Source organism: Artibeus jamaicensis, unplaced genomic scaffold (assembly GCF_021234435.1).
Source record: "Artibeus jamaicensis isolate MK-2021 breed Jamaican fruit bat unplaced genomic scaffold, CSHL_Jam_final scaffold_537, whole genome shotgun sequence".
Lineage (NCBI taxonomy): Eukaryota > Metazoa > Chordata > Mammalia > Chiroptera > Phyllostomidae > Artibeus > Artibeus jamaicensis.
Window position 1 is genome coordinate 42,406,668 of NW_026522047.1, and position 27,225 is coordinate 42,433,892.

The window sequence follows — 27,225 nt, forward strand, 5'->3', positions numbered from 1 at the left end:
TTTTCCAGCTTCTACAGGCACCGCATCCCTGGCGTGTTACCTCTCCCTCCTCCCTCCCAGCCAGCAGTGCAGCCTCTTCCATCCCCGTGACCCTAACCTTTCCGTCTGCATCTTGAGAACCTTACAGTGACACTGGACCCCCACCTTGGGTAATACAGGGTCATCCCCATTCGGAGGTCCTTAATCTATCTGCAAAGCCGCTTTTGCCATGTGAGGTGCCATTTCCACAGGCTCCAGGACTAGGACTGGGGTGTCTTTGGGGCCGTTATCTTGCCAGCCCTGGGCCCTCTGACCTTTAAGCTGTGCTACTTGGAGCATTTTGGGTGATCCTATAACAGTTCTATGAGTTTCTTTTCAGTCCCCTTCTGTCCTGTGGTGGCATCCTGTGGCTTTGTGTTAGCCCTTGATCATCAAAACCTCTGGGCTGGGAGGCATTTGCCTTTTGGGAATCACTTTGGAGAGAGGCTGATGGGTTGGCCTTTGCACAAAGGTCTGAATCTCATGACCATGAACATGGTCCTCAGGTAGAGGTGTTTCCTGGTCAATGGCACTGTCCTCGTGCTGCCCAGGAGGTCCCAGTGGTAGTGTGGCTACCTTGTCCCCTCCCCTCTCCATGGTGAGGCTAGGCTGTGACTCCATGGAGGCCCTAGCCCAGGCCTGGTGGAGAGGGGGCCGCCTTCTGCCACAAGAGCACACCTTTGGGTAGGAGGGCAGGACCTGGGGGCGCAGCTTGTGGGGTGAGTGGGTCTGCCTTTCCCCTGGGGCCTCTGCCTGCCTCCTCCCAGCAGTCAACCTGCTCCCCATTGGCTGAGCAGGCTCAGTGCCCAGGGCAGCCTTCTGACTCCCCATGTGGATCCACAGGCTGGGTCATGCTTGTGTGTGAGTGTGAGAGTGTGTGTGTCTGAGTGTGTATATGTGTACTTGTATGTGTGTGACTATGCATGTGTGTGGGAGGGAGTATCTGTGTATGTATGTGTGTTTCTGTATGTTGTGCATGAGTATGTGTGGTTGTGCTGGACCCACTCACTGGCCTGGATGGTACCTCCTGGTGTTGGTTAGTGACTTGGCCAGGTATCTGAGGGACTGTCTGCCCTCTGTGTCCCTGTTTGGCCAGTGCAGCTCCCCTGAAGGCCAGTAGATGGCGCCCTTGCCCTTCCTTCTGGACCATTGGTTCCTGGATCTGCTGTGGAAATTTCCCAGGTTCTTTCGTTCTTTTTAGACTGGGCAGTGATTATCCCAGGGCCCCTTGGTAGCCACTGTAGGAGAACAAGGACTCCACTGGGCAGGTGGATGAGCAGTGGGGACACTGCCTCTGCTCTGATCTGCTCAGCCCTGTGAGGATGCCTGATTTTAATTGAGGTCTGCCAGTCATAGTGACCTTAAGGGAAGAAAACCCCCTTTTTCCTGAGAAAGAGAGAGGGTGGGGGGAGAGAGTAAGCGAGCACGAGTGCAGGCCAGAGAGAAAGCCAATGCTGAATCCTGGCCCAGGCTGGCTGAGGGCAGGTTGAGCTCTCAAACGCAGCCCTGGGGTGTGTTGTGGGGGCATGAGGCCCTGCAGCAGGCAGTGAGGGTGCTCAGGAAAGGGAGGCTGGCGTAATAAGTGGTGGCAGGGAGCCTGGCAAGGAGGCCGGCTACTCATGAGAGGGTGGGGCCACAGCAAAGTGGCGGGATGGAGGATGGTGGGAGGGTGGTGGGGCTGGCTTCGAGGGAGGTGAAGCATGAGACAGGGAGGTGGGAAGTCCTTGAGGGCCGTCCATGGAGGGGACCCTGGGAACCTGAGGGCACAGCAGCCCCCTCCCTGAGTGATGCAGCATGACAGATAGCTGGCTCCGCGTGCTCACCTCTTCTCGCCAGTACTCAGTGCTCTCCAGGCTGTAGCCCCTGAGGACAGGCCCCTGCTGCCCTGTGCTTCATCCCCGGTTTTCTTGGGGTGGCCCTCGAGTCCAACCACCAGCCTACCTCCATCCTTCTTTACGACTCGATTTCTGAGAGCAGTGGGGAAGCTGTCAACTGGGGCAGCATTGGACACAGCAGCACGTCCTCTGAAGGAAAGAACGTTCCAGGAGGCACCTTGACCTTGGTCTTGGCTTCTGGTCATGAAAGGAAGTGGGATTGTACATGGGGGTCTCTCATACTAACCAAGTGTGGCCAGTGGAAAGGGGCTTCTCTCAAAGTGTGGCTGTGTAGGGTCCAGCTGTAGGGCCTCTGCCTTCCTCCCCTGACAGACTTCCTGCTTCCTGCCTGGTCAGCTCAGCCCAGTTGTCTTGCTGGGCACCGTTCTAATTCTGTCCTCAGGATTGGGGTCGGGAAGTTGGTTTCAGTGTCTCCCCACCAGAACATGGGCACTGTGAAGGCAGGGCCCTTGGACTCCTTTTTGTGCCCAGCTCCCAGCAGGGCCTGGCCCAGAGAAGGCCTTAGTGACCATCAGGAGACCTGGGTACTGGGACCGTGTTAACCCCTCAGCCTCTCAGAGCCCCATTGCGCTGAGGTTTCCATATGTGAAACAGGTCCCATTCCTGTGGGAGCTGGTCCTCCTGGTCGTGCTGTGTTGTGGGGCTGACGTGGACACCAGCTGGGTGGGCAGGTCAGGTGTGCTCTTGCCCCTGGACTTGGGGCTCAGGAAGCCACTTGGCAACCCCTTGGGAAGGAGGTGCCCTGCTCCCACCCCTCCCCTGGGCCCTCGGCACGGGGATGTTCTCTGGCAGATTGCATTCACGCGTCTGTCTCCCTAATATATGTACTGCTTTGCTTGTGTCTGCAGTAGCTTAATTGCAGCCATTTTGGAGTATTTCGGTAGCACTTTTTTTAAAGTGTCGACGTCCTCAGGTTTACAGCATTTTATGAAGCCTTTCTGGGTCTGTTGCTACTTCAGTAGTGTGATTTGTGTGTCAAAGTGACATGAACAGCCTGGTGTCGATAAAAGCATAGAATTTGCTTCGAAAGGCTGGCACTGTGTGGTGCTCTCAGGCAGCAAAGATAGGAATATCCGAAGCATTTGAGTGCTTCAAAACCCTTTGTGAGATGGGGATTTAAAATAGACTGGCACTTGTACTCACCGAGGACTGGCCTTCCCATAGCCCAGCCTTCCTGCAACCCCCCAGCCTGTTGGTTACTGAGGTCAGTAGGGTGGGCAGGCATAGGCCTCGACCCTACAGGGCAGCGCCTGTAGTGGTGGGCAGCCCAGGGCTCAGTGTCCAGAGGTTGTGCCCTAGAGAACCTGCTGTGCTGGCCAAGTTCCTGCCTTGAAGCCCACGGGAGGTGCTGGTTTAGCCAGAGATGATACCCCCACAGTCCTGTCCCCACAGAGTGGTCCCAGGGCCAGGGCCACTCTGTCCGATGGCCTCCCCTCAGCCATCTGCCTCCTGGTTCAGTCCCTGTGGATGTCAAGCCCGGTCAGCTCCCAGGCCTGTCATTGGAAACATTAATTCCATGTGTGACATACCCACCTTGAGTTTCACGCTGTTTCTCAGATGTAGCGCTAAACAGTGTTTCTAGCAGTACCGTCAAATGCAGCACCTGCCACCTCCTGTCCTCCCTGATGTTTCCATGTGTCCCCAGGAAAGAGTTCTGGGCTAGAAATTAGAAAGCACTGGGCTCTGGTCAGCTCTTGTCTCCCTGGGCACGTCTGGACCATCTGGAGTGTGCTGTGCACCTTGGAGACGAGGGTAGAGTGCCTGCCACCCTCTGCAGTGTACCCTGGCACACACTACTGCCATCACAAGGAGTCAGTCACTTGGCCCTGCTATGGTTAGGGTCTGCCCCTTAGGGTGGTGGAAGGTGCTTTGCATCACATCCTGTGTGCCTGCTTGTTGGGTGAGGGCTGGCAAAAGCTTCAGGGTGCCCTGCCATCCCTGACTCACAGGCCAGGCTGGGAAGGTGGCAGCCTGCGAGGGTGAGACCGGCGTGGGCCATAGCTCAGTTGCAGGAGCTGAGGACCGCTGCGAAGAGCAGAGGCCGGCGGCTTCTACGGTGGTGGGCAAGATGGATGAGGGGCTAGGAGCCCGTGCTCTGGGCTGCCGAAAGCTGCACATTGGGCGCCAGGGCCCCTCGTGGGCTGCTACATTGATGGCTGGGCTGTAGGCAGAGCTGTCCAGTTGCTGTTTTTCCTTCCTGTGTTTTAAATGCTATAGTGAGATAAAGCCCCTCCTGGATGGTGGAGGCCAGAGCAAATGTGTTTTAGCTGAAGGCACATCAACACAGTCTAGGCAGGGTCACCACCCCCTGTCCCCAATCCCTCCTCATCCTCCTAAATTCCCTCTGGTTCCACATGCTCTTGGAGGAGGTAGAGATCCCTGTTCCCCTCCAGAAGGGGGTGTGCCCAGTGGAGAATGCTCTCCTGCCTCTAGGGGTTGGTTGGCTCTCAAGGCTATGACTTTGGCCTTCAGGCTCCAGACTCTGAAGCCTCCCATGAGGGTGGCAGTGCAAGTTTTCCTGAGTTCTGTCTTGGCTTCTGAGCTCCTCCATCCCTCCCACGTTGACTTACCTGGGATACAGCCTTCCAAGTCTCTGGTGTTAGTGTCCCTGAGTGGGGGACAGGGGAGAGAGTCTGTGCTCCATAAAGGGTGCGGAGCCCTTGCTAGTTCTTAGATGATCCTAAGGTACAATGAGTGGATCCTTCAGTGCCGGATTGGTGAAGGGAATGCTGGTAAGAGAGCCTGGGAGTCTGGGAGATTGTCTCGAGCTCTACCCTTCGCTGACCTTTCAGAAGCTTGATTGAGGCTCCCAGGGGCTTGGAGAATTTTTTTCCCTTTGATTCAGTTACACTTAGAGTTTTTCTTTGGCATTTTGCTCAGGGGAGTTGCAGAGGAGAGGGATTGGGCAGCCTTTGCTGCCAGGAAACTCCCAACAGGCACAGCCATCTCTGCCCGTTCTTGGAACTCTGGAGGTGTGTGTGTGTGCACATGAGTGCATGCATGAGTGTGCATGTGTGCCTGTGTGTGCACATCTGCATAGCATTTTTTGCATTGCACTGGTGTACACATGGCAGTCCTCTGTGCATTGAGCTTGTGTGTGCACGTGTGCATTTGAGGACAGATACTCCCTGCCTTGGGGCAAAAGGAGGAAGTGTGCATGCATTGACTGCCTCCCATGTGACCTGTTCTCTGACTGCAGCCTGGGCAAGAGGCTGGATGGGCTTGGCCTAGAGATTCATGGGTCAGAGCAAGGTTCTTTGGGGGGAAGGAAGGCTGCTGGGTCTGGCCTTTGGGGACCTCTCTGCAGGCCCGCCTGAGGCAATATCAGTCCTCTTCCCAGCTGCACCTCTGGCAGCATTCAATAATTCCTGCCCTGCGAGCCAAGGTGGGGGCCAGAGAGAGAGGCCAGGCACCTCCCTTCCTTCTTCCTCCCTACCTGGCTGCCCAAAGCCATCTCCCGAGGTCTCACTGTAGGTGGTGCTGGTGGACCACAATGCCTGGCACAGACCCTATGAGGGCCTCTGCTTTGTTACCAGGGAGGCAGACTGGGAAGTCTGAGGTGGGTGATGGAGCAATGGGAAGCTGACCAGGCAGCAGCCCAAAGGCCCTCGGGGGAGAACGCTGGCACCTGGAGGAGGCCTGCTTGGCCATGTGCAACTTCATGGCTTCTAAGACTCCAGGGCGGCTGTTACAAGGTGCCTGACTCAGGCATAGCCCCCCTCTAGCCACAAGGATAACTCCTCCTAGCCACTTTTCTCTGAAAAGATCCCAAAAGACCCCATGATGGCAGAGAAAGTTCAGTGCCAAGGTTGGTAGGAGCCTGACGGCTTCACAGATTGGTTTCAGTAACTTAGCTTTCCAACATTGCACCATTACCGGTACAAGATGTGAGAGCAAATGGATGTGCAGATAGATGTGCTCCCTCCTTTCCTCACTCACCCTGGGCTGGCTGAACCCCCACTTTGGGTGTCAGGACAGAGTTGGTGTGGCTGTGGCACCTGAGGAGGCCAGATAGGAAAAGATGTCAGGAGGCGGCTTGATTTGTACCATGTTAACACACTGAGGAAATCTAGCTGCTGAGCTAAGGCGAGAGAACACAGCAACAGAGTGTTTCAGAGCAGAACCCCGTTCCTGAGGGCAGAGGCGAGCCTGTCCAGGGGCTGTGGGATGCTGGCCTCATACAGGGGGTTGTGGAGAGGCAGGCACAGGGAGCAGCTTGGCCACTTTTCCAGAGTCTCCTTTTCTGACTGTAACAGTGGCCACGGCATCAGAGTGGTTGCCCTTTATTCCATTTGTGCCTAAGCTGCTTTCCCACTGCCATCTCTCAGGGCTCCTGGGTGTGGGTCAAGGTGACCAGTGAGACACCTGGCTTCAGAACTGGACATCCTGTGTCCTGGAATGCTCTCAGATCCTGGCAGTCCTTGGTACTTGGTCACCCTAAAGTGTGTGTGAGTGTGTGCATTTGTATCACATGGTTGTGTGTATGTGTGTGTACCCACCAGGGTGGGGCTTTTGTTTCAGTTGGTTGTTGCAGCTGCTTGCGCTCTTCCTTGGGAGCGCAGTGATGGCGCGGCACTAGCGTAAGTGGTTTAACCAGATGGCCACAGGCCCCCTCTCTGTTCTCCTTATCTAGCCCTCAGCCTAATGCTGGCCAGAGCCACACTGTCATTCTGATGCCTCTGGCCCCAGCTGTCAGTGCTTGTCAGGATTGTGTAGTAAATGTAAAACTGAGGGCTGGTTTTGGCATTCAGAAAATTAACTCCAGATACCTGGCTGGTGTAGCTCAGTGGATTGAGTGCAGGCCTGCAAAGCAGACGATTGCAGCTCGATTCCCAGTCAGGGCACATGCCTGGGTTGCAGGCCAGTTCCCAGCAGGGGCCAGTTCCCAGCAGGGATGCACCAGAAGCAACCATACATTGATGTTTCTCTCCCTCTCTCCTTCCCTTCCCCTCTAAAAATAAATGAATAAAATCTTTAAAGAAAATTAATTCCGGATGCCAGAGAGACCTTCAAGTCTCACACTGGGCAGCCAAGGGCCATCGGACTGTGAGATCAGGATCACATTGTCCACCATGGTGGGCGTGGCAACGGCAGTTTCAGAGAATTTTGTACAGCATGACACTATGCAGGGGATTTTTTTTTTAAGATTTTATTTATCCACTTTTAGAGAGAGGGGAAAGGAGGAAGGAGGAGAGGGAAATGAGAGAAACATCAATGTGTGGTTGCCTCCCATATGCCCCCTACTGGGGACCTGGCCTGCAACCAAGGCATGTACCCTGACTGGGAATCAAACTGGCGACTCTGCTAAGCTGCACCAATTAGGGCACACTACACGGTTTTAATCCCAGATCCTCCCATTCGCCTGACTTGCTTCTCACCAATCTTCCCCACACTAAACCCTTAACCACCTGGCTGAACCTGGCAGTGGATCACGTGAGAACACATGTCCTGTGCCACTCAAGTGGAGCAGGGCACCCAGGAAACCCAGTGTGTTTAGGAGAGCTCACCCAGGGGCTCCCGCTCCTCAGCGCCATCTGTCCCTGTGGGCTGGCTCCTCGTGTGCCGCATATCATACTGGCAGGGACAGACACAGTTGGTGTTTGTTCAGGGAATGCAAAGTGATTTTAGCATCCAGTTAAGCTGAAGAAGGTCAGCCTTCTGCTAAGGAAAAATCTCGCCATGTGCTCTCCTCCAGAGCCAGCAAGACTGGGGCAGGGCTTCAGTGTTTCTGACCAGCTGTTACCATGCTGTGGGCCTGGACAGCTGGCTGGCACTGTAGCCGACTGAATTGGGGAAAGGTCCCAGGATAGACCGGGACCAGGAGTACTTGATGCCAACACTGAGGTTGCTGCCTTTCTCCTTAGGTGTTTGTTACAAGCTTGTCTATTTATGCACTGTTTTGGTCATGTACGGTCTCTTTTTAAAGGCTTTTTTTGGGACTATTTTGGGTGTAAGGAAAAGCTGAAGATGATAGTACAGAGACTTCCCGTGTGTCCCACACCCGGCTTCCCTGTTGTCTCTCATCAGCCTGGTACGTTTGTCATAATTAATGGACTAACACTGATCCATTTCTACTAACTGCCGTCCATACTGCATTCAGATCTCCTCCGTTTCCCCTGAGGTCCTTTCTCTGTCCCCGGATCCAATTCCAGATCCCATGTGACCATTTAGTTGTCACTTCTCCTAGGGCCCCTGTGGGCTGTGACAGTTTCTCAAACTCCTTGGTTTTGGTGAGCTTGCCAGTTTTGAAAAGGAATTTTGTGGAAAGTCCTTAAGTTGAAGTTTGTCTGGTGTTTTTCTCATGGTTAGACCGGGGGGTGGGCTCTGGAGGAAGATGCCACAGTGAAGGGCCCTTCTCGTCCCACTGTGCCCAGGGTCGCGTGTCACCGTGACTTCCACTGTTGACGTTGACCTGATCCCCTCAAGGAATGTGCTGGTCAGGTTTCTCCACTGAAGTCACTCTGTCCTCCTCCTATGCCGTTCTCTTTGAAGTGGATTCTTGACTTAAAGAAATGCTTCCAATATCAGATCGGGAAAGAGAATAATTGACGGAGCAGCCCCGTGCCTAACCCCCAGATTGGACAGCGGCGAGCCTTCTGGCACGCTTCTCTCAGGTGTGTTTCATCTCTTGCCTTTATCCTTTCCTCAAGTTGGGGTGGTTTTAGTTTTCTGTTGCTCCATAATAAATCAGCCCAGAGTTACGGCTTGTGTTGATTATTAGCTTACACTTCTGTAGGTCAGAACCAAGGCACAGGCCAGCTGGGTCTTCAGTTCAGGGATTTGGAGGCTGAGGTTGAGGTATTGGTGGGTTGGGCCCTTGTCTGGGAGCTCTGGGGAAGGTCTGCATCTGGACTCATTCAGGCCATCGGCAGAGTGAGGTCCCAGTGTCCTCCCGGGCCGTCAGCCTTGGGCTGCTCTCTGCACCTGGAGGCCGCTCTTAGCTTCCACTGCAGCTCCAGGGCAGCCTTGGGGGATTCCCCTCACCCTGGGCACCTCTTAGGGGCTCACCTGCTTAGGTCTGGCCTCCCAGGGTTATCTCTCTGTTTTAAGGTTTATGTGTTTGTGACCTTAATTTTAACAACAAAACTCCCTCATGGAAGCACTGAGAGGAATGAGAGAGTAACTGAGAACAGGTGTGTGAGCCCCAGGAGTCAGGAGTCTCGGGGGCATCTGAGACCTGTGGCTGTCATATGTGTCCTCCTTGTTGTAACTCTTTTTATCATGAAACATAACATGGCACAGAAAGTATACAAAATATGTACCAAAAATATACATATTTGTGCACTGGTTATTGAATGGCTCTGCAGCCAATCCCTGTGCACCCCTCATGGTGTCAGGAAAAGCACTTCCTCCCCTGGCCTGCACTGGGACTCCCCCCTTGAGGCTGCTCCCCACCCAGAGCTGACGACTACCCCCCTGGCTGTGATGGTGCTGGTGCCATTCCTTCTGAGTCATTTTTCTGCTTGTGTCTGTGCCCTTGGGCAGTTGAATGCCGGCTGGATTTGAACCCCATTCCAATGGACTCGTTTGTACTTTGAATTCATCCCTGTTATGCGTGGCAGTAATTTATTCATTCTCATGGCTATAGAATTATCCATTGTATGATTTTTCTCCACCTGTTTATCTGTTCACTGTTGATGGACATTTGGATTGTTTCCAGTTAGCAGCTGTCGCAAATGACAAATCATCTTTTACCTGCCACAATGTAAGAAGTCCATTATATATCAACACAGGATGGTGTGATGAGAAATAATGATAGTAGTGGCCTCTTGTGATGCTTCCTGCATGCCAGGTGGTGCTTGCAGCGACTCCTTGTGCTTCTCTGTGGCCCTAGGCCGTCCTCTGTCACAGGTGATACACAGGCACTGGCTTGGGCCACTGGCTTGGAAGTGGTGGCACTGCCGTGTAAAACAGGCTATTGGCCTTGCTTGCATTTCTAGCCACTGCTCCGCCCTGTCCCTCAAAGCATCGTCCTTCAAATCAGGTGGGGTGATAGTTTCTGGCCAGGCAGTTGCTCAGCTTTGGGGACGGAGTGCATCCTAGTTGGCAAAGTTCATCCAAACTTGAAGTTCTGCAGTGAAGGGCTCTCTTCTTACAGTGTTCTTGATCACTGAATCAGATTCCTCCAGCTGAATTAGAAGGTGGTGGGTTCTTGTGGGAGACAGAGGGGCTGATGCAGGAAAATGGGGCTGTAGGCCGACAGAGGCTCTGCCACCTTCTACACAGGGCTTCCAGGTTACCCTGAATGTATGGGTGCCAGTGGGGCAAGAGGGAGGGAGTGTTCAGGAAGCTTTGCTGGACAGGCCTGGGAGGCAGCATCCATCACTTCTGCCCACATCTCATTGGCTGTTGTCCAGTTACATGGCCACAGTGCTTGGCAGCCTGGGAGCCCTGGAGACGGAGACAGGGAAGCTGCAGGGATGAGGAAGCCTGCAGGAGGAGAGGGAGCAGGGCATCCCAGGAGGGGCCCAGCTGGAGGTTAGGCAGCTGGATCAGGAGCTGGGAGTCTGGAAGGTTCCTGAGGTAGGAAGCTACTGTGCTGAAGGATTCCAGGAAAATTCCTCTGGCCAGGAGGGTGAGTTAGCATGGGAAGGAGGGTCCAGAGCCCAAGTGGGGGTGGGCAGGCAGGTTAGTCTTGCTGCCTGGTTGCCTGCCTACCCCATTCAGGTACGATCATCTCCTGTCTATCTGCCACTCGTGGCTGTGGCTGCAGGCATCACTGGCTGTAGCATAGCCCTGCTGGATGGCTTTGGCAGGAGCAGATGGCCCTTCATTTAGAGTCTTTTGTTCAAAGTAGGTGCTTTAGAGTTGGCCGGTGATGCTCCATACTGCTGGCACTATTGTGAAGCTGCAGGATTTTTGATTTAGGGCAGCTGGAGTCAAGGAAGCCCTCCTGGCCCCCACATTTCTGGTTCTGGGCTGAAGCACACCAGACAACAAGCTGGAAGCCTTTCCCTGCCCACCACTCTAGAAACTGTTGGGTATTCTGTTTGAAATGTCAATCTGGAGATCCACCCACAAGCAGGGTTTAGATTAGGAGTTGATTCAAACTGTGTGTGTGCAGAGGGGGGCGGTCTGTGGCTGCCGCAGGGGTGGTGGTAAGGGGCTTTCTGCTGCAGAAAAAGAGGGTGTTCTGGCCCAGAGTTGCTTACCCCCACATGTATCACTAGCTGAGCCTTGAGTGATCTGGGTTCTATTTGCAGGGTCTGGTTTCCATGGCAAGGTTGCTGCCAACAGATTTCAGCTCCCCAGAGGGAGCTGCCTGCGAGTGTCTTAGTAGGGGAGTCTGCATGAGCTTTGCTCACAAACCTGGCAGTGAACGTGCTCCTCTCATGTTGGCGCATCAGCAGCAGATGGGAGCCCTCGTCTTAGGATGTTGCGGGGCAGGCACAGGACAGGACCAGAGGTGCCTGTGTCGTCAGGATGAGACATGCTAATGGCTCTTGTCCAACAACTTCCCCGCGAGGCTACTAGGTCTGTGTGCTCTCTCCTGCCTGACTGTGAGCTGGACAGAGCTGAACCAACATAACTTGCATGTGAGCTTGACCTTCTCTGAATCACTGGGGCCCAGAATGGCTTGGGAGTAACCCCGAGTGCCCTGTGGCTTTCACCTCCTGGGCAGTAGGCTGAGACCCAGATGGCCTTCCTCATGGAAGCTGGAACCCCTGGTGGTCTGTTTGTAAAGACTGTATAACCCTTGTACCTACTCTAGAAAGCTAGTGCCCTAATTAAAAGGCAGGTAGAGGATACTCAGGGTCACCTCTGGCAGGGCCTGTCCTTCCAGTTGCCAGGGACCTCTACTGCCAACGTGCATCCACATGAGGTTCAGTAGGCTTCACATGTCTGTGTGACAATGAAGGCAAACACCAATCACATCGGAAGGCATTTTAACAGACCTGGAGTCTCCCCCGTTGACGGTGACTGCTTTCAACCTGCAGAGACCTGGACATCAGCCACCCTCCCAGGCCTGCACCAGCTCATTCCCACATCTGGAGCTCATGCTGGTACATGTTAGGGGTGGCTGACGTTGGCCTCTCTAGCTCCTCTCCACTCTGGTCAAATGGGAACCAAGATATTTCCCTTCTGAGCCAGCAACTCCTGTCCCTTCAGACATTTCTGTCTTCTCAGTAGACCTGTCCTCGCTCTTTCCTGCTCAGACCGCTTTGTGTGTCCCAGGAGGAATAAATCTGGGGTGTTCACTGCTAAGGCACACATGCTGCTGGAGGAGGAGTTTGGTGGCGGCAACAGCCAGCATCACCCAGATGCTGTGGGGTCCAGGCACAACGGGAGGCTGCCCGCCAGTTGTTTTACAAGCAGAAATTTAGGACAGTTCTATGAGGAGGAGATCAAGGTCTTTGTAAATGGCACCGAATTCTCACCTGCACCATGTCCCATGAATTGGTCTCCCCCAGGCTGGTAGCATAGGCCCTTTCTTGCCACTCTTGCCAAGTGCTCAGTTGTCTATTCCTTCCTTTCAAAACCTCACCTGAGAAAGGCCCTGAACAGCTTTCAAAAAAAAAAAACAACCATAAAAAATGAGCGCGCTTGGCATCCTCCATCCTGTCACATAACAAAAATGATTCACAGGCCTATAATAAACCAGGCCTGGGGATCAGATGCCTCCAATTCAACAATTAATTGCAGGCTCAACACTACTGGCTTTGTAAAGTCTGTTCCTTTCATTAAAGTGAGCTGGCGATGTGTGCAGCCAACTCCTGCTCCCTGCAGCTGCACCCTGGTGCTATGGGACCTCTAGGATGCTGAGCCATCCTGGGTCCCTGTGGGGAGGTGCTGCAAACCACTGGGACCCCGTAGAAGTAGGGGCAGGCTGGGGGCAGCCCTGGTGCCCAGAGCGCTGACTGGCCCCTTCCCAGCCTCTAAGAGGGCACACGTCCCCTTCTGCCTGCAGTGCACCTTTGTCTCCCGCCAGCAGGCCACTTCATTTTGGCATCCCTGCTGGCGGCCATCTCCATCCGAGACATCCCTTTTACACCAAGCAGATGCTCCCGGGACTCTGTTTATCTTGTGTGTAGGTTTCAATAAAAATGTCATTATTTCAAATCATTGACACTGCTGGTGTGAGATACCAAATTCCATTCTCTGTTGCCCTGGAAAACGATCCATTAAAGATAAAGCTGTTGCAGCTCAATAAGGTCCTTTCCTGGGAACAAGCCACTCTGGTGCTGGGCTGATCCTATCTCCCCAGCAAGTGTTCATATCTGTCCTGAGGTGGGGACAAATGAGGGAGGCTGTCTCCCTGTTGACCGAGGCTCCTCAGCACTTAAGATGGGATTTCCTGATAAATTGGACCACTATCCATTTGCCGTCAGACAATTTCAGTTACTCTGTTAGGGAGGGAGCTGCGTAGCCCAGGCCGGGCTTCTCTGTTTGATGGTAACCAAGTAGGGGTGCTCCGGAGCCCCCCGCTAGGTTGTGGCTTCCATGTGTGCACCATCTGTTCAGTGGCCTGGAAATGTAGTTTCATTTCACTCCTGAGTGTTAAGAACAGGGCCTTAGCTTCCCCTTTCCTCCCCTGGGCCAGGTCCTCTGCAGTCTTCCTTCCAGGCCCAGTGGGTTGGTGACAACTGTTCTTCCTCCCCTCCATCAGGACAGAGGACCCCAGGGTGACTCGGTGGTTCCAAGGCTGGCTGTCCATGCAGGCCTTCAGACCTGCTCCCTCATGTTTCAAGGGCAAGCCTATCTGCCAGGTGCTTTTTCTGATATCTTTTATTTTTCCAGGTGATATATGGGGTGACTTCTTTTCCTATTTATCTCTGCTATCTGGGCAAATATTAGCAGGTTTTTTTTCATATTTTACCCATGATGGTAAGGCCACTCTGCTCATATTCGACATAATGACCCCACTATGCTTGTAGTCAGTGCTGTGGTCACAGTCAGTCACCTCTGCTGTCTCATTTACTGAAGAACTCAATCATAGGTGAGTGTCTTGCCCTCTCCTGCTCTCTACAGAGGCACCAAGCAGTGCGTCACCTAGCAGCACCAGCCTCGCAGAGATGTGTGTCAGCTCTCCCAGGTCAGACTCTGATTCCATCATCAGTAGGCATTCGCCCAGGTTTATGTTTGGCCTTGTTTGTGGTGAGGAATTTCTGCTTTTAATCCCAGGCAAGAGGCAGGGGGTACCTTAGTAGGTTTTATAGTCTGCTGTGAATGTTTCTGGTGCAGCCTAGCTGTTGGTACATTGATTTTTAAAATTGTATGCTCCTGCTGGACTGTTTCGTTCTGTAGTTCAGCAGCTTATTCTCTTAGTTTCCCAAGTAGAAGGTTGTTACTTAAAAGAAAAAAGTTTGTCTCTTTCCTGCTGATTGTTACTCCTCTTTTATCTTTTTCTTGATTTGTTACATTGGCTAGTGTCTTCAGTATGGGCTATTGAGTGGCCGTGATAGTGGGTGGCTTGCCTTGTTCCCAACTTTCTTGAGTGCCTTCTATCTCACCATGAAGTGTGACCATGGGACAGTCTCTCCTAGTTCTAGTTGACCCGGAATGTTTATACTGAATAGTTTAGAATTTTATATAGATTTTTAAAAAAGATTTTATTTATTTATCTTTAGAGGGGAAGGAGAGAGGGAGAGAAATATCAAAGTATGGTTGCCTTTCGTGCATCCCCTGCTGGGAACTGGCCTGCAGCCCAGGCATGTGCCCTGACTGGGAATCGAACCACGATCGTGTGGTTCACAGGCCCGCACTCAATCCACTGAGCTTCACCAGCCAGTGAAGCTGGTTGAATTTTATATAGATTTTTATTTGCCACCCTGGGAGTAAACCCTTGATCTTCTAATAGGTTTTTGTGTCTAACTTGCTGATATTGTACTTAGGACTTTTGCAGCTATGTGAGACTAGCCTGTGTGTCCTTGTCCTGTCGGTGACAGGGTTTCTCACTCATTCATTCATTAAAAAGTGTGCCAGATTCATAAAATAAGTTCACTAACATCTGATGCTCCTGCCTGCTCTTTAGTGTAAGGCCCTTAGTGTGAAGGTTTACTAGGACTTCTCAGTAAAACTATGAGGCTATGGTGCCATTTTCAACATCTGTGACCTTGTCTTTTCAGGGTTTCTGGTTTGTCTGGTGGGGCTCAAATTAACCTGGTGAATGCTTTGGTCCAAGGCATGGAAGATGCTGAAGATCTGAATGCGCCTGTGACCAGAGCCCAGCACCTGGGGTGGGGACTGTGGCTCACCTCTCCTATTTCTTCAGGGCTGGGACATTTTTAACAACTTTACCAAAGTACTTTAAATGCCATACGTAAAATTCCATACATAGAGGTCAATTGAAGTATTTGGTCACTTCAGTAGATCAATTGACATGATTGGTCTCAGTTGCTATCACATTAGGGGTGACTGCCTGTCATTGTGTTTTTGGCCCTTCCCCTCCACAGTGCAGACATGTGGAGAGCGAGGCCACCCTGGCCCAGCTCGGCTCCAGCCAGCTCGGAGAAGGTGCCTGCGTTGCTGAGGGCTCTTGGGGAAGCCTGTTCTGAGACTCGGTCAATCTGCTGGGCCCATCCGGGCCTTAGGGCAATATGTTGGAACTGTCCCACTGACTCATGGTGAGAGAGGTCCCAGGCTGTGGCCACATAGGAGCTTTGTGTTTGGGGACTGCAGTGATGGTGGCTTTAATGTCTGCCTGGCACGCAGGGCTCTGACAGGGCTCCTGGCATTTGGAGCTGCCTTGGCCTCCTGGGCTTATGCAGGTGGCCTCCAAGCTGACGTGTGGTGTTGGCACTTCAGTGGACTCTGCCTTCTTGTTTCTGTTTCCGTAATCATAGCGTGTTAAGTGGCGATGGGCCCGTCGGCCCAGGCCTTGTGCAGACACTGTAAAATTAACTTCCTTACCCTTTGACACGCATCAGGCTGAGCTGACACTTCCAGAGGACTCCTGGCTGGACCCCTGCTCTTGGCATGAGTTCCTCAGCAGAGAGGGAGGGCGGGGAGATGAGCCTTCTTATCACCAGCTCCTAATTGCAGGGAGCCTCATGCCAGTGGAAGCTGTCAGGCCTGGTGATGAAGAAATTCCAGGTGCTGTTGTTACTGGCAGAGCCGGAAGAGTCTTGGCGCGGGAGGTGGAGAAAGTCAGTGTTATGGTGTTGCAACTACTGATTCTGAGCAAGACCATCCCAGGAAGGGGCCCTGCAGAGACTGGGGGGGCTTCGTGAGGAAGGGTGGTTAGGGATTTAGAGCTCTGACTTGAGAGCCTGGCCCCCATCAAGTCTCATTTTCCTTGTAGCTGGCAGGATGGGGTGCTGGGAATTACCTTATTACCATGGAAATGCTGCTCTCTCCATAAGGGAACCAGTCCCCCCGTGAGAGCCCTGCAGCACAGAGTGGCTGGCAGGTGTGGGGAAATGAGGGGCCAGTGGCCAGACCAGCCAGGGGGCAAGTGGGGTGTGTGAGTACTTCTCTGGGGTTTCACATTCCTTGTCCTGAGGATTTGCCCTATGACCATGGAATTTCTTTCTGGTCTGAAAGGCAGCACCCCCTCTGGCATTGCCTGTTCACTGCCTGGGAGAGGAGGGGCAGAGGCCAGGCCCCACCCACCTTGCTTTTTGAAGTCTTGCATGGCTGCCCTATGGCAATGATGCACAAGATCCCAGGGCTGCTGGGGTTCAGCTGGATGCACAGGTACTGTGGTACATGCACGCAGCATAGCCCTCCCCTGGGGCATTGCCTCACCCACCCAGACAGGTGGCTCCAGACATCCACTACTCCTGGTGGGTCCAGAGTGCGGTGGGAGGGAACGCTGAGAGGCCAGCTGGTTGCCTGCAAGGCCCAAAGCCCTGTCGCATGTCCTCATAACTAATGGCCCCTGAGCAGGTCCCGGCTCTTCAAGACGCTCTGTGTTCCTCTTCCTGACACACTCATTTAATTTTTAACTCACAAGGCATTTGCTTATTTATTTTCATTGTTCTTGATAATAATTCTAAGCCATTAGAGGGGAAAATTATATTCAAAAATGCTGTTTCACACTTTATTTGTTTGATGATTTAGAGCGATGGAAAGTAGCACATTTGCTGGCTTTTATAGTCTGATAATTATTCACATCCATCAAGCCATTCCAAGGGAATAAACAAAACACTGAGAAAATGACACTATTAATAGCATCCTCCCCGGCAGACAGGAGACTTCCTCCTGTGGGTTGGTAAGATGGAGGCAGCCTGTGCCCCAGCCAAGGTTGGCAGCCCTGCCCACAGAGGACGCATTTCTTTTTAATCCCCTGGCTGTGTTGAGAGCCACCCAGCCACCTGGCCGAGGCCTCTGCCCACCCAGATGTGCCCGGTGTCACAAGCCTGGAGCTTCTTTATTGGTCCTGCAGGCACCGGCGTGACCTGCGCAGGAAGAAGCTCTCGGAGAGTCAGGGCCTCGGGGTGTCCCCGGGCTGCCAGCCCGTACTCAGGCTTGGCCTTGGTGTTAAAATAGGACGTCATCCCGAATGACGGTCCTCTACAGCGTCCAGTCTTTCCAGTATGTTCCTGAACCCCAGTGCATGGGTCAGATTGTTGGGGGCCCGGACCTCTGCTTTCGCCCTGTGGACAGATTTTTGGGTTTCAGCTTTGCCTTTTTTGAGGTGGCCATGGTTGGAGAGGGTATATTCACTGCCCCAAATACCTTGAAAGGCAGAGCCTTGAAACCTGGAGAGGCATAGAAGGTGGCGGACACCCATCTTCCTGGGCTGGCCCAGTCCTGGAAGGTGGCATCTGGACCTCGGTCTGGCAGTTCACTGTCCTCTCATCTGAAGCGTGTTTCTTCCTCTCGTCCCTCCCTCCCTCCTCCTCTTCCTTTTGGTGAATTGGTTTGTTGGCCTGTCTATCATTTGTGAAACTGCTGGACTGTAGTTGTTTGTTTGTTTAATACTCTCTGAGGATATGTTTATTGATTCTGGAGAGGGGGATGGGAGAGAGAGAGAAAGAGAGGAAAACATTGATTCATTACCTCCCTTACATGCCCTGTCTGGAGATCAAGCATGCAACCTAGGTATGTGCCCTGACTGGGACTCGAACCCACAACCTACAACCTTTTGGTGCATGGGATGACTCCTCAACCAACTGAGCCACCTGGCAGGGCTGTAGTTGTTTCTTGTCTTTTTTCCTTTTCTTTTCTTCAAGATATTTGTTAGAAGGGAAGGAGAAAAAAGAGAGGGAGAGAAACATCAGTGTGTGGTTGCCTCTCACGTGTCCCCCTACCGGGGAACTGGCCCTCGCACCTTTAATTCCCGTTCCCTTTGACTGGGAATTAAACCGGCGACCCTTTGGTTTGCAGGCCAGCACTCAGTCCACTGAGCCACACCAGCCAGGGCAGCTGCAGTTGTTTCTTAACCATCCTGTGGCTTCCCACGTCTTGGGTCCCCATGGCAGGGCCGGGGTTCTGGGCTCCTGTCTCTCCTGTTGCATCCTGTGAACCTTATACCCAGTCTAAAAACATGTTATTTTCTCATGAAGCCCCTGATGTGTGCAGAAAACTGACTCTCCACCAAGGGTATCTGGCTGACAGTGCCGAGTTTGCCTCTTTTGGCCCTGTGGGCAATTCCATGACACTAAACCAGAGTAACAGAGCCTGTTGCGTCCTGCTGCAGCCCGCAGGGTCGCCTGCACTGGTTGCCAGGATGCTGTTTCAACTATGCAGCCAAAGATATGAACCAAAGTTTCTGTGACTTTCTGGCTTAGAGTCATCCAGAAGAACTTTGTATAAAAAAACCTTCAAAAGCAGAAAGTAGGGAGGGTCTTTTAAATATGGAAATAAAGACACCTGTGGTTGGGGGATAGCTCTGGAGAAAGTTCCAGAGGGATAGTTCTGGACTGGCTAACCTCAGGGCCAGGACTTGCTGTGTGTCCCAAGTGGTGGCCAACACGTCCCCTCGAAGGTACCTGCTGTGACTGCCCTTGGCCACTGACTTACAGCCAGGCTCCCACAGGCAGGGCCTGGGGCTGTGTCCAGAGGAACCTGGGCAACCCTGCACAGTGGCCGGTCCCTCTTGCAGCCTCCTCCAATTTCTGCCTCTACCTCTGAAGCCCCTGGCTCTGTTCTTCCTCCCACTCTGCCCTATTCCTTTTTCCACCCATGTCCAGATTGTTCTACCATGACCTCTGGGCTGGGCTGCAGTCCCTCCACGCCCTGCCACTGGCCTGGACTGAGCTGACTGCCCAGGGGGCCCACCAGACACTGCTGTGTCCTAGGAAGGGAAAGCATGTTGACTGAATCTGGGGTGGGATGTGGCCAGCCTTGGAGAAGGTATGGGGGCTGATGTATGTGCACGTGAGGGGACACCAGCCTTGCTGGAGAAGACCGCTTGTGCTGGTGGAGAGAGGCCTGGAGGACCCAGGGGAGGGTGTGAGAAGCACTGAGGCTGAGCTGGAGGAGGGAGGGAGGGAGGGAGGCCAGGGCACTGCGCCCTAGCCTAGCCCTGAGACACACAGGCACCCGGAAAAGGCCAGGCCAGAGCACCCCATGGTTGTCTGTCAAGGAAACCACATAAGAATCCGCCGCCATTCAGCTTATGAGGACTGTCACATATAAAGAGGCTGCCTGGGGTTGCAGGCTGGCAAAACTGATTGGTTTTCACCCTGAAGTGACCTTGTGGTGGGGACAGATCTCCTAGAGAGCAAGACAGACTGCCCCCATGTTGGTGACCAATATACTGACTCTGCTCTGTGGCCCCGAGAACTCACTCACTAATGTCCAGACAGATGATCCTTGCCCTGAGGTTAGCGAACACACTCGTCAACCTCAACAGCTGCTGCCTTTTTCCCTTTTATCCTTTCAGAGCCAAGCCTGAGAGTCAGGGATGACCTGACCTGGTAATATGATGCTGGGTGGGACTGTGACAGGGTACCATGTACAAGGCTCTGCTCTGGGGCGGGGTGGGGTGCAAAGATCCTGGAGACTTCTCTCCAGGGGCTAATATTAGTCCCTGTTGGGAGGCCAGCTCTGTCGCTGGCTTACTGGGGCCCCCATATCATCAGGCTCACTTGGGGTCCCCAAAGGGCCATTCTTGGTGGGAGAGGGAACCTTTGGCACAGAGTTCCAGAGTTTCTCCCAGCCATTGAGGGCCAGCAGGACTAATAGCTATTGAGACGGAGTCTTTCCTGTCCCCCCCTCCTCTGACTGGTTCATCTTCAGTGCTGTGTTGGTAAGTGGCGATGGGGCTTTTTGGTACCACTGAGGTTGTCCTGGATTGTTCCAAGCAGCAGGAGGCACGACTCACTCTGGGACATTGGAGCCCAGGAATCCCTGTGGCTTTGGCTTCCCATCCTTGAGTCCTTCCTAATCTCCCCAGGGGCTGCTCTCCTGAACGTTCAGCCCAGTGTCCTGCAGTCTGTGCTTTCCGATAACAGAGGAGCCACATTCCCATGTATTAAACTTTTAACATCCACCAGATTCAATTAATCTTATCTTTACAACTCCCAATTACAGGCGGTAATTAAGTGAAAGCAGCATTGTAGACTGGGGATCCTGCATTAATCATCACAGCCTCGGTGCCGGGAGTTAGTCCTTCCAGTCCTCTGGTGTCTTCCCAGCAGGGACAGAATGTTTCATTTACTCATCTGGGGATGGGAATCCCACAAAGGTGCTTTGGACTGGGGTTAACTTTTATTGTTTTGTGTGATAAAAGGCCATTTAAAAAAGAGTAATCTCATCTTTGTCCAGACGATGGAAAATTCTCTGACAACAGCAGGATCCAAGGGACTGCAGCCATCTCCTCAAGGGCCCTGAGTGTGCCCAGAAATTAATTATTTGTATCCTGTTAGATTAGAGACAACATAATGCTCAACTAATCTCCTACCCCCGCCCCCTTTATTTTATGAAAGAAGAATAATAAGCCTCTCAGTTGGAATGGGCTTAACCAGTGCCAGTATCTGGGCGATCGTCCATGTTTCGTGTGGGTGCCCATCCTTTGCGGGCATCATGAGGGAGGGGGAGGGAGTGGCCCCGTGATGCATCGTCACATTTGACCCATTCCAGAATGTGAGGTAGTGGCCACGTTGTCCTGGTACAGGTCTTATCCTGGTACAGGTCTATCCCCTCAGCACTATTGACTTTTAGGGGCCAATCGTTCTTTGTGGGAGTCCGTCCTGGGTACTGTGGGGGGTTGAGCAGCATCACTGGCCCCTAACTACTTGATGCCAGGAGCACCCCCAGTCATGACAACCATGGGGACATGGCCCAGTGTCTGCTGAAGGGGAACAGGATCTCTCGGTTTGAGACCCACTTTTCTGGAGTCCCTCCTGGATGGACTTCGGTGTGCTCAGCACTTTGTGTCACTAAGGACTTGCGCTTCCTGCCTTTGTTGGAAAGTTGAGGTTTTCATCTTATCAAGTCCCCTGAGGGGTTGGGGGTGGCATGTCAGTTGGGTTGGGACTGTTCAGCACCTCCCCCGCCTTCCCATCCCAAACCTCAGCATCAGCAGGATGTCACTCTTGCTTCGTCTGTTTGCAAACTTCCACTTCACATCTTTTTTTATTTATGACGGAGCCTCATAATCTTTCACATGTAAAATGTGGGGAAAAAAACCTTATGAAGTGGATGACAGATGAAATTTTTCTCCTTCCTGAAGCCTCTTTCCCCTTTGGCTCCTGGGACTGGGAGGACAGGCTGGTGACATGAGGTGGACAAGGTCCCCACCCCTACAGCTCCAGTCCACTGCTTTAATTTAATTTTATTTTTTGCTTTTTAAGCCTCATCAACATTTAGCGTGGCTTAACTAGGAACGTCTCCATTCCTGGCATCTGAGAGTGCTGTCACAACCCACGGGTCCCTGGTCCTTAGCCCTCCCGCCTCACCAACCCCTTCTGTGGGGAATTCCTCCCCTGAAAGCCCCTCACTTGCCTCACAGCACTGAGCACAGCTGCAGGCACCTCTGCTCTGTGTGGGAGCTGTGTGTCTCCCTGAGGCCACACAGGCTCCCTGGGGACTCGCAGGTGCGTGGTGACCACGAGCTCACTCCTGACATGCCTTCCTTCTTGTAGGTACGCCATCCCACCAGAGCATGGCAAGCGCCTGGAGCGGCTGGCGATTGGTAGGTGTCTGTGGCCAAGCGTGGGGGCCTGGGGGCCTGGGGGCCTGGGGGCCTGGGGGCTGGAACTGGGCAGGGTGAGGTGGGGAGGTGGGGGGGGCAGCAGTCATCCATCCCGGGTTTCACTGTGTTGGGGTTTCAATTTCAGGGAGCTGCAGGATGTCACTGTCTTATTTTACCATTTTCTTGCACCCTGCGGCTCACCCTTTTCTAAGTCTTCAAGTCTTTGCTCAGTCTTGAAAAACAAGCAGTGAGAAGCAGCCTCCCCTGGGCCCCAGAGCTGCATGGTGACTTCAAGGCCCCTGCCCTTTTGTATGGGGTTTGCCTCACCTGGGCTCCCTCATCAGATGTTCCTTCCAGCAGCCATTGCCCCACCACCTGTATTCAGACCCTTGCTGGGGACTCATGGGGCCAACAGATTTGTCAGAGGTGGTCCCAGACTGTGTGTGTTGAGAGTGTGTGAAGACCTGCCCGACATCCGGTCGGAGGGTGCTGAGGCCCCTGATGATCCGATGAAGGGGCTGGGCAGGTGATCTTCCACTGCTCCTGTTCTTGGACCCTACTTTCCGTCCCAGCGGTCTAGCCCTTGCTTGTCACCTTGAGAGCCAGCCTGTCCCTCAAAGGCAGCAATTGAGATGGGGGTAGGAGGGGCATGGAATTGTTTGAGAGCCACTCCAGCAGCACAGGGCCCATCTGCCCATCATGACCCTCTGGGCTGCAGTGATAGGCAGCTCAACCCTCCCTGAGCAGCCTCAGAAACTTCTGGAAACCATCACGCAGCACTGATGCACACTCCCTCACTGCCGGCTGCAGTCTTCTGGCCCCTCACACCTCACCAGAAAATGCCCATCATACTCTCTTCCCCTTTCCATTGGTGTTTTAACTTTGGAGATGGATCTTTCTCGAAAAATAGGGTCTCTTGTCTTAGCTGCACTCAAGAGTTTTGCGCCTCCTCAGCAAAAACTACATGCCAATGACACAGGTCCTGAGAATGGAGTAAAGGTGAGCAGGACATGTGCCCCTCAGCCTCCCAGGAGGAAGGTGTCAGTGTTAACATTCCTGTCAGAAACATGAATGTGGGAAGGGCTGAGCTCTGTTCTCCAAAACATGCCTTCAAGATAGAAACGCTACAGTTACAGACAGCCCTTGTCAGGGTCGATTTCACTTCATTATGCTCTAAAATAAAGAAACTTAAAATATTTTCTCATTATTTATACTTTTTAAATTATTATAAACTCAGTGACTTAACACAGATTCCCTCAATTTTGTTGTAAACCTTAAACTACTCTTTTAAAAGTTCTAATTTTTAAAAAAAAAAACACCACAGATTCATTTGCTTATAGTTCCAGAGGTCAGAAGTCCAAAATGAACCTTATGGAGTTAAAACCCGGGTGTGGGTAGGGCCGGTCCTCCCAGAGGCTCCAGGGGGAACCGTTTCCAGCTTTTTCCAGCTCCTAGAGGTGCAGCACCCCTGGCTTGTGGCCCCTTCCTCCATCCCCACAGCCAGCAGTGTAGCTCCTTCCACCTCTGACTCTGACCCTCCTGCCTCCCTCTTATGGGGACCCTGTGAGGACACTGGGCCTCCAGGAAATCCAAGGTCATCCCCATCTCAGGAGCATTAATTTAATCCCATCTGCAGAGTCCCTCCTGCCAGGGAAGGGAACATAATCATAGATTCCAGGGATTTGGACAGGGACATCTTTGGTGGCCCCTGTCCAGCCTACAGAGCCAGAGAGAAAACCTCTCTGGGCTGTCAGCTTGAACACGCTGTGGGGCTCACATGGCTGGCATTGCCTGACTATTGCTGACAACTTCTCTAAAATCCAGCAGTTAGCCACGCCCGGACTGTTGTTGATTAATGCACCTTTTCTACTGGGAAAAGCTGTGCATGATCTGAGCACAAGCTAGAGAACCTGGGTACGATGAGGGGCCCCGGCTACCCCGGGTGGTGCCCTGGCCTCTCTCCCTGGAGTTCAGCCACACTCCCTGCTCTAGTCCTGCAGCCAGGGAGGGCCCTGAGGCCCATGTAGTTCCTGACTCCAAAGACCCTGTACAGCTGGTAGGAGGCTTAGTGGCCCAGGCTGGGAGATAAAGAGTAAGCAAGCTCTGAGGTCTATGGGAGGCCACCCATCAGTGCTTCCTGAAAAATAGGAACTCATTAAATCACTCCTCAGCAGGGTGGAGCAGCTTCAGGAATTTGAGGAACTGGGTTGCCGCACTGGAGGAGAGTCGGGAAGCCATAGTGAGGCCTTCCTCTAGAGCCCCTCGCTGTCCCCTCCTTGGAGGAAAGACAGGGAGGTTCCAGGGCACATGAAGGCTGTGGTCTTTGATGCCCCTTCCAAACTTCGTTGGGGGCAGGCGCATCCGACTCCATTATTGAAATGGGTGGAATGAGTTTGCGATTAATATGGAAAATGAATAGCTGCACTCCAAATGGGCTCACTGGGAGAGTTGTGGAGCCCACAGAGCATTAATGTGTTGGTGCATTATTGGTGCTAATCACTTAAAATGTGTGCCTTTATTAGAGCTTTAATGAGAGCCACTTAAACTGTGCATTAAAAAGAGGAACTGCAGAGAGGCCGGCAGGCCAGGCGGCAGGCAGCCATAACTCTAATTGAAATGCTTTTAGTGCAGGGGAAAGTTGCAGGATTCGGTAATCTTTGCACTTTTCAGAAGCTCGCCATCATGTCCTTGCAGCCAGGCTCCATCTGCCAGCCCAGAAAGCAGCAAAGCCCACCCTCCCTATGTCAGCGTGTGCATAGGGCCATGTGCTTTGCACACATATGTGCACACACAATAATGTGTCCTCTTTAACCACTGACACATTGAAAGTGTGTGTCATGGTCTGGGCCAGCTTCCAGAAGGATCCTTAGGCCGACCATGCCACAGGGTCAGTCCTGGAGGCTGGTGGATGTTCGGGCACATTCTATACCTCATCCTCACTGGTTTCTGGTGGTGGCCTTTCTTTGCCACCTCTTGGTAATGGTTTGCATTGAGGAGCCCAGCTTCCTTCTGGTGGAATTCTAGAACTTGCCTTTCTTTAGCTACAGGATGCAGGTGTCGCTGATTTGAGTTCAGCCAGCTAGTGGTTTTGGAAATGTCCCCGAACTGCACTAGTTAAACAGGATTTCTGAGCAGGTAGAGCTGATGGTCCAAGTTCCATTTGTTTATAAATACTACCTTAAGTTGCCTACATGGTATGTAGTCTTGGACAGAAAGCATGCCCACATGCGAGCTTTGTAAGAGAGGATTAGGGACCTGAGCTATGGACGCATCCAAGGACTAGAGGCCTCAAGTGGGTCAGTTGGTGGCCTGAGCCTGCGTCTCCTAACCTGCCCAGTGGCCATGGAGACTGCGTGTGCAAAGAGCCAAGAGCAGAGCCCAGGCAACTCGAGTGGCTTCCTCTTTGTGGCAGACTCGGTCATGGTGTGTGTGGTGGGGAAGGCGCCACCCATTCCTCACCAATCACGGTTTGTCTGGTTCAAGAACATTAGCTTCTGTGTCCTTCTCTTGGGCTGTGCTCTCAGGTGGCTGAGTGACCATGTGGATGCTGCTCAGTTGGTCATTTGGAGGGGAAGTCTGTGCAGCCACGCCACACCCCTTCCCCCCTGTGTGACTGAATGTCTGTCATGAGTATGTGCCCTGTCACACAGACAGCCCTGGCCTGCCTTCTGTTCCATTCTCACTAAGTGAAGGCCTGGGAGTATCACCATTGCTGTCACTAGCAGGCACATGGCTATTTGATAGGGCCTGTTTTTTGGTTTCCTTGGAGCTGCCCAGAAAGAGTTGTCCTGGCCCAGGCCCTGTCTCGGCCCTTACACTGATGCCTGTTTTTTCACTCCAGGGTTCTTCCCTGGGAGCTCCCAGGGCTGCGACGCCTTCCTGCGGCACAAGATGACCCTCATCTCGCCCATCATCCTTAAGAAGTATGGGATCCCGTTCAGCCGGGTACGTAGGAGCTGCTCCAGGAGAAGCTTCTGGAGCCTCAGGCCTAGGTGATCACAAACGTCCCAGGAAACTGTTTTTTAACCCTCAAGATTGTTCCAGAATAAGGGCAAGCCAAGGAAGGGCCTCATTGGCTGGGCAGTCAGCCTCCAATTCTTCCTGGTGGAGGACAATGAAATAGGGGAGAATCCAGTGGGGCCTTGATTTTTCCTCCCTCCCCCTCCCAAACCCAAACCTAACCCAAAACTAAACGTCAGCCAGGTTTGGCCAGTGGGTTATCTTTCTGCAGGGTCCTGTGGGGTCTGTGTTGGAGAGTGGAGGGGCAGTTCCTGCAGACTTTCCAGGAAGCTATGGAAGACCCGAAGGCCTGGGATACATCCCTCTCCTTCCCAGTGGGGGCTGGGTTCCCACTGCCTCCTTCACCCTTGACCTCTGGCTCTGACCACAGCCCAGAACAGATGGCCTTGAGAAAATGACCATTTATAAACAGTACCTGTTTATTAATGAACTATCTGGGTCTCCCACGAAGGGGAGCCTAAACTCATTTACTTCAGTGCTCCATGGGGTAAAGGTGTATGGTGAATAGTCCTAAAGCCAGGGGACCTGGTTGGCAAAGAACCCACTGCCCTGTGAAGGTCAGGTGGACGGGGGGAGCACCTGAGGGCTGCCAGTGGGTCTCAAGGGCACCTGGGGCTGGAGGTGACTCTGACCTGGGGTCAGGCTCCCCAGCTATGCACTCCAGGCAATTCTTTCTTGAAGGACAGGCCTCCTGAGCAGGAAAGTCTAGGCTTGCGTCCCCAATCTGTCCAGGAAGGAGGCGTGTGCTGGGAGCCTTCCAGATAGGCTGAGAGCCTGGGGAGGGGAGTCCTGTGGGAGCCTGAGTTCCAAAGGCTCCATCAGAATGACTTGTCAGGGATAGAGGCCAGTTCCGAGACCAGACCCTCACACTTTGCTCTCACCAGAGTGTCAGCACATCAGAAATTGGTTCTTGCCCTGGCTGGTGTAACTTAATGGACTGGCTGGTGTAGCTTAGTGGGCTATGAATCAAAGGGTCACAGGTTCGGTTACCAGCCGGGGCACATGTCTGGGTTGCGGGCCAGACCCCCAGTGGGGGCAATCACACATTGATATTTCTCTCCCTCCCTCCCTTCCTCTCTCTAAAAATAAGTAAATAAAAATCTTTAATAAAAAAGAAAAAAAAAAAAAGAAAAGAAATTGCTTCTGATATCCATTCCAGTTACACCACTGGCAGATTTAGTGCCCGGGTCCAGGATTTCGCTCTTTCTGCAGGGCTGCAACTGGGAGGCGACTCCCAGCCATCGCTTGGTCACCCAGTCGGCTACT

General features: G+C 52.9%; 1 protein-coding gene across 2 annotated transcripts in view; it reads left to right on the forward strand.

Moving 5' to 3' along the window:
- The window catches only part of KDM4B (lysine demethylase 4B), a 131,125-nt gene that overhangs the window by 47,151 nt on the left and 56,749 nt on the right, over positions 1–27,225 (forward strand). For both annotated transcript variants that reach the window (XM_037165379.2, XM_053658288.1), the window contains exons 7-8: positions 21,890–21,939; positions 25,781–25,884. In XM_037165379.2, the coding sequence (XP_037021274.2) occupies positions 21,890–21,939; positions 25,781–25,884 (154 nt within the window). The remainder of the gene's footprint in view (positions 1–21,889; positions 21,940–25,780; positions 25,885–27,225) is intronic.